The sequence below is a fragment of the Branchiostoma floridae genome, chromosome 11 (assembly GCF_000003815.2).
Source record: "Branchiostoma floridae strain S238N-H82 chromosome 11, Bfl_VNyyK, whole genome shotgun sequence".
Lineage (NCBI taxonomy): Eukaryota > Metazoa > Chordata > Leptocardii > Amphioxiformes > Branchiostomatidae > Branchiostoma > Branchiostoma floridae.
The window spans coordinates 15,363,453-15,370,622 of NC_049989.1; the positions used below are offsets into that span (position 1 = coordinate 15,363,453).

The 7,170-nt window shown below is 51.6% G+C and overlaps 1 protein-coding gene across 2 annotated transcripts in view; it reads left to right on the forward strand.

Moving 5' to 3' along the window:
- Positions 1-6,606: 6,606 nt before the first annotated feature.
- LOC118425621 overlaps positions 6,607-7,170 on the forward strand; it is a 6,494-nt gene continuing 5,930 nt past the window's right edge. Inside the window, exon 1 of one of the 2 annotated variants that reach the window (XM_035834585.1) lies at positions 6,607-7,009. In XM_035834585.1, coding sequence (XP_035690478.1) covers positions 6,837-7,009 — 173 coding nt within the window. In that variant the 5' untranslated portion in view covers positions 6,607-6,836. The remainder of the gene's footprint in view (positions 7,010-7,170) is intronic. The other variant, XM_035834584.1, reaches the window with a different exon arrangement.

The window sequence follows — 7,170 nt, forward strand, 5'->3', positions numbered from 1 at the left end:
TCACAAGTCTCGATCCGACTTTCTAAAGGACTAACAATAGAGCTTTACCTTTCTTACGGTGACAAGCTTGACAAACAAAAAAAAATAATAACAAAAAGAATAGTTGTGAACATAACTAGAACTAATCAAATACATTGCTAAACTACATTACTTTCTCCTGCGCATCGCCATGCTAATCATCAGTTCATTGGTCCGAAACTACCCTTGCTATCGTCGTCAGTTTATCAGTCCGAATCCACTCCACGGGATAGAGCATCCGCGTTGGCATTGGCAGTTCCCGGACGGTGGGTCACCACAAATCTGTAGGGCTGCAGACACAGGCTCCATCGCGTCAGGCGCTGGTTCTTATCTTTCATCTCGTCTAGCCACTTCAGGGGGTGGTGATCGGTCATCACCTCAAACTCTCGGCCCAATAAGTAGTAGCGTAGGTTCTCCACTGCGTATTTGATCGCCAGGCATTCCTTCTCTGGTACAGAATAGTTCTGTTCTCGGGGAAGGAGCTTTCTACTGGTGTACACTACAGGATGCTCTCCTCCGTCCCCGTCCTTCTGGCTCAGCACTGCTCCAATGCCCCGTTCCGAGGCGTCGGTTTGCAGCACAAAGGGGCGCTCAAAGTCCGGACTCTTCAGCACTGGGTACTGGCACAACTTCTCCTTCAACGTTATGAAGGCCACCTCACATTTGTCGGTCCATCCGACCACCTGCGGCTTCCGGTTACCAGTCAGGTCGGTGAGAGGCGCCGCGATTTGTGCATACTGGGGGATGAATCGCCGATAATACCCTGTCAGGCCCAGAAAGGCCCGGACGTCCTTTTTCGTTGTCGGCTTTGGAAACTCTCGCACTGCCCGCACTTTGTCCTCATCCGGGCGGACCTCGCCCCCTCCCGCGACATGCCCTAGAAGGGATACAAACTCCATCGCGAAGTGACACTTGCTCGGCTTAACCGTCAGGCTCGCGTTCCGGAGACGCGTGAAGATCTCTCGGAGGTGCAGGAGGTGCTCTCCCCACTCTTCGCTGAAGATGTCCAGGTCGTCAATATAACTGTCAGCAAACTCTTCCGTCCCTCTCAGCAGGGTGTCCATGAGCCGTTGGAACGTGGCAGATGCGCCGTGAAGCCCGAACGGCATGGTGTGAAATTGGAACAGTCCGAAGGCCGTGACGAATGCAGTCTTAGGTTTGGACTCAGGGGTCAAAGGCACTTGCCAATATCCTCTAGACAGGTCCATCGTGGTGATGTACTTAGCCTTCCCCAGCTTGTCCAGCATCTCATCAATGCGCGGTATCGGATAGGCGTCGAACCTCGAGACCGCGTTTACTTTCCGGAAATCCACGCAGAAGCGAATGCTGCCATCCTTCTTCGGGACCATTACCACCGGAGACGCCCACTCACTGTTTGACGGCTCGATCACGCCCATCTCCTCCATCTTCTGTAGTTCCTCGCGCATCTTCCCGCGATGGGCTTGGGCGACCCGATATGCCCGCTGTCGTATCGGTTTGGCATCTCCCGTGTCGATGTGGTGTTCTGCTAGGGTCGTACGTCCCGGGGTATCCCGAAAGACGTCTGCAAACTCTTGTAGCAGCTCATCCAGCTGTCGACGCTGCTCGTCACTCAAGTTGCTACCGACAAACGCGTCTCCCCAACTTGCAGGGTCAGGTCCGCTTCCACCAAGGAGGTGTGATACCTCCTGACCATCCTCCCATTCCTCTTCATCGTCTGGATCGAAGCTGGCCAAGCAAGACGAGGCCGGTTGGTGCCACTTCTTCAGCAGGTTGACATGTAGAACCACGAGCTTCTTCCGTTTCTCGGGGGTCTTCAACTCGTAATCGACGGGACCCACGCGACGGACCACTGTATAAGGCCCCTGCCATTCGGCCTCCAGCTTCACCTTGCTCGACGGTAGGAGTACTAAGACCTCGTCCCCAGGGTTAAACTCGCGAGTGCGCGACCTCTTGTCATACCAGAGCTTCTGGGTCGCCTGTGCTGCTCCCAGGCTCTCCCTCACCATCTCTGTCATTGCCGCCATCCTCTCTCTCATCTTCATCACATGCGAGATGACACTTTCGCTGCTCTTCTCCTTCCCTTCCCAACTCTCCCGGAGGACATCAAGTGGGCCTCTGACATGACGTCCGTATAACAATTCGAACGGCGAGAATCCCGTTGATTCCTGGGGCACCTCCCGGTAGGCGAATAGGAGATACGGCAGCAGCTTGTCCCACTCCTTCAGATCTTCCCTCGTGAACTTCTTCAACATACTTTTGAGAGTGCCATTGAAACGCTCCACCAGCCCATCCGTTTGGGGGTGGTACGGGCTGGTCCTGATCCCATGGATCTTCAGCGAGCTGTACAGTTCTTTCAACAGTTTTGACATGAAATTCGTTCCCTGGTCTGTAAGGATCTCTTCAGGAATGCCCACACGTGCGAACAGCTTCACCAATTCTTCGCTAACCCGCTTTGCGTCCACGCTTCGCATAGGCACCGCCTCGGGGTATCTGGTGGCATAGTCGCATATGACGAGCACATACGTATTCCCCGACTTAGACCGCTCCAATGGCCCTACGATGTCCATGGCAATCCTCTGGAAGGGTACCTCTATCACTGGAAGGGGTATGAGGGGCGCTCTGTTCGCGGTGCTCCCCCTGGCGGTCTTTTGGCACTCCTCGCATGCACGACAGTGAGCTCTGACATCGCTGTGTATCCCAGGCCAAAAGAAGTTCATCAGGATTCGGTCGGCTGTCTTCTTTCTTGCAAGATGTCCCGCCATGGGTGCATTGTGAGCCAACTGTAGCACGAACTCTCGGCACTGTTGCGGGAGAACCAGCTGTCTTACCTCCCTGTCAATTCCCCGCCTCGGCGTCCACATACGGTGCAGCACCCCGTCCTGCTCTTCGTACCGTACGGCACTGTCCCTCAGGTCATCCCCTCCCGTGGCTAGGCGACGGACCTTCCTCAGCGTGGGATCATCACGCTGTAAGCGCTGGATATCTCCGACCGTCAGGTTTCTTACATCAACGGAGTCCACCGCCTGTACCGGGCAACTGTCAGGTCCCTGGTCAGGTGGGCCACGGCGTTTGGCAGCACGTCGTTGTTGCTTAGATTTTCGGGACTTCCCATTGCTGTAGAATAGGTCGTCCGAGAAACGGCGCCAGTCAGCAATTGGGCCTTCGGTCGAACTGGTCACAGGCCTGGATAACTGTCGCGGTTGGACTCCGGATTGCTCCATGGTATGCTGTAGTTCGATACCCTCCTGGGCTACCTTGCGTGTCTGAGCCCTCGTAGCCACGAATGACTCCGGTACCAGTCTCCCGGATGCGCACAGCTGTACCAGTTCGGCCAGATGGGGGACATCCCGTCCGACGATAACAGGGCGGGGCAGGTTTGGAATCACTCTTGCGTTGACCTGGTACCTCCTGTGCCCAACACGGATCTCTATCTGAGCTGTAGGGTACTTCCTTTCATCGCCATGAACACAAGTGATCCCTCCCTGATCGTCGTACGTGACTTTCCCGGCCTCCACCAGGTCCTCCCGGATTAATGTCTGCGCACTTCCGGTGTCTAATAGCAGAGGGACCGCCCTTCCCTCTACTTGGCCCTTGACGTCAAATGCTGCCTGTGAGAATCTTGCCTTCGTCCCACCAAAGAAGGACCTAGCCCCAGACGGCCGTGCCTCTGACTTCAATACGGGGCAGTCCCTTATATAGTGGGTGGGGTCCTTGCAGTGGTAGCACGCGCCTCCCCCGCTCGTGGGCCAAGGCTGTGGGCGGCCACGGCCCTGCGCTGGCTTAGAAATCTTCCCCTTCTCCTCCTCTTCCTTTTTGCCAAGTTCCTTTCTATGAGCAGTCAAGAAGTGCTGGGCCATCTCGGCCAGCTCCTCCAGCGATGCCGAGCCCCGCTCCCGGAGGTGCACCGCCAGGTCCCGCGGGCATGCGTCCATGAATTGCTCCTTCACAAACAGGTTCTTAAGACTCTCGTACGTCTTTGTCGAGTCGGATAGCTCCAACCATCGTTCCAGGTAGTTCTCGAGCCGTACAATGAATTGCTGGGGGCTCTCCCCCGCCTCCGGCTTGTTGTTCCTGAACTTCTCACGAAACCCATCCTCTGTCAAGTTGTATCTCTCCATAAGGGCTTTCTTGACGGTTCGGTAAATCCGAGCTTCGTGACCAGGCAGCCTCGAGTATGCTTTGAGGGCCTCGCCTGACAACAGGGCACTTAAGTTTGGCGCCCATTGGTCCTCCGGCCACTTGTTTGATGCCGCGAACCTCTCAAACCTAAGGAGGTAAGCGTCCAAGTCATCTACCCCATCTTGGAAGGAGGGCAGCTTTGGGGCCTTCGCCCTAGCTTGCCCCACTGGCTCTGCTATAGGCCCGGCGGCCGCCAGCTCCCTCTCAAGCTTCTTCATCTCTAGTTGATGCCTCCTGTCTGCCTCCTTCTGTCTTTCTTCTGCCTCTCTTGCCCTCTCTCTCTCCTCGGCCTCTCTCTCCTTCTCTCTCTCTGCAGCTTCCAGCCTCCTTTTCTCAGCTTCTCTCTCCTTCTCTCTCTCCTCGGCCTCTCTCTCCTTCTCTCTCTCTGCAGCTTCCAGCTTCCTCTTCTCAGCTTCCCTCTCCTTCTCTCTCTCCTCAGCTTCCAGCCTCATTTTCTGCACTTCCCTCTCCTTCGCTCTTTCTTCCCTCTCCAATGCTTGTTGCTCTTGCACAAACTGTCGGAGCTCACTCCCTGAGAGCCCCAACTTCTCCCCAGCCTCCATGAGCTGATCCATTTTATCCCTGGACTTCCTCAGTTTCTACTCTTCCTGAGTCAGCCTTGCCACAGTTTATTGACTTGGAACCGCCCGTCTGACCGCCAGCACTCTGGAATGTTCCTTCCCGGCTCCACAGAAAACTCAATCCAGATGTGTTCTTCTCTAAGCATGCACAGCCCAGACCAACAAATGCAAAGCTAGAAGAGTCCAACTGTTCTTCGGAATCCCTTCTCTTGTCTGACTGTTATCATGCAAACCTACGCACTTGCACTTGATCCTGACAGCTCAATCCTGATCACAAATTACTCACAGTTCCTCTCCCTCCTTCTGTCCTTCTTGAGTGAGTTCTCGCCTACTTTTTGCCGTCAGCGATGATCCCACTTCTGACACCACGTGTCAGGGAACCGACTCAGTCCAAGACTCCAACGCGTAACTGGAGGGGAACTCCTTTTAATCTGCTTCCTAAACCTACGTACAACAATGACTAGAACTATGAGTGCATCTGAGATCACAACTGTTTTCCAGGGAGTCTCCGTCTCAACTGGCCCCTGACCTACTTACGACTCTATCTTTAGAAACCTATGGGCCGCTTCAAGTCCTTTCAGGTGACCCCGTCACAGCCGGTTTTTCTTATTTCTCGACAAAACAGATTTATTTGTAGCGAAATGGACCATTGTTTTCAGTATCGTCCATTCACATACTGAATCAGGTTCAGCTCCGACCTGGACCTGAATTTTCTGTACCGGTACCCACCCCTAGTAGACATGATTACATCCCTTTTAACATTGCATTCACGTAACATGTACAGTTGGTAACTGGTGAGCACGGAGTCAATCCTGGCAAGGAGTTTAATCTTGATCCTGGGAAGGGCAACATGGGTGGGCCTGCACCACTCTAGAATGGGGCATAACGCCGGGAACGTTAACTTCAAATGGGAGGCACCTCCTCGAACACGCCAGGAAGGCTTACCACACACTATAGAAGATATACCCTGCAATGAAACTTGCTGCCTTGTTTGTCCCGGGCACGGCAAGCATCCTCACGGGCGTCTGCATGCATATATGTCGTATATTGCAACAAATAAAAAACCGCATCATCAAGATTTGATGTACATATATGCCCTTAACGGAAGTTACAAGTACCTCGTTACGGACAAACCACAAAGGAATCTCATCGGAGTAGTAAAACGTGATCTAGTAATATGATATTCTTGAGAATTAGAAGATTGAAAAAAAAATATTTTTAAACGGGTTTGTCCAATTAGAAACTAGGGTTCGGCGACCTCATGCCTACATGAAATATACGTTTGTAAATTTTATGCAAATGACTTCTACATTTACATAACTTATGCACGGTGATGTTCACCATTGACTAACGTACACATGTCAACTATATAATTCCCATCAACTATTTAAGCGTTCTTCTTCAATTTTTATGGATTATGCAAATCAGTTCCTCATTTGTGTATTTGGACTTTGTTTTCTTCATCTTCTACCTATCATAAATTACATTTATTGAAGTCCAGTCATGGAGAACAGTGGAATTATACATTGACCTAATTGATTATGCAAATAAAGTCCTCATTTGCATAACATTCATATCATTAAGAACACGATATATACAAGACCGCGGCCGGAAGTTCCGCTGCAGCTACAAGGAAAGTCACTAGGGGCCCCAAAATCTTATCATTTTCAGTGTTCGTCACTCCCCACAAATACATCAAGACCAAATATCAAACCGATCTATCTAGACACACAAACGCTAATTGAAAACATAACCTACATGAAATTATTATTTCATGGAGGTACATTCTATAAGTTGTATTGAATAGAAAGTATAATGTGTACGCAATCAACCCAACACGTCATCGGCATAGCAGCCAAGTACTTCCGGGTTATTCTCCCATGTACCGGAACCAGTATGTCAAGTGGTGGTACTTCCGGGTTGGGGTGTACCGGTGTTGCATAGGTGAACGCAATATTGAGAATTCTAGGCACAAGTGTATTGCGTAGGACCACGTAAGTTTGTGTGTATATAGTCGGTAATCGTGAGATAAGCGAACATTGAAAGAATCCAAAAGAACTTTGAAGACGTCTCAGAATGGCGCAGGTTGCTGAGAAGATTCCGTGGAAGACTGAATCGTATGTATCACAGGTACAACAACACTGGCCACAGACAGGGAAGCATATCTTGGCACAGTATGATGACAACAGTGTTGTGGTCTATCAGGCTTTCAGACCAGAGATCGCCGAGTACGCAGTTAAGAACCAAAGGTAGGTTTTCGTTAGAGATATTTATACTCAGTGAAGCGTCGGGTATGGTTCCCAGAGCCTACACACTAGCCCTTTTCTCCAGGGTCAACATGCCCCTATGGAAATTTTAAACAGCCCCCTTAAGTTGAAGACCCTAAGTGCCCCAGGCCTGGATCTGGAAT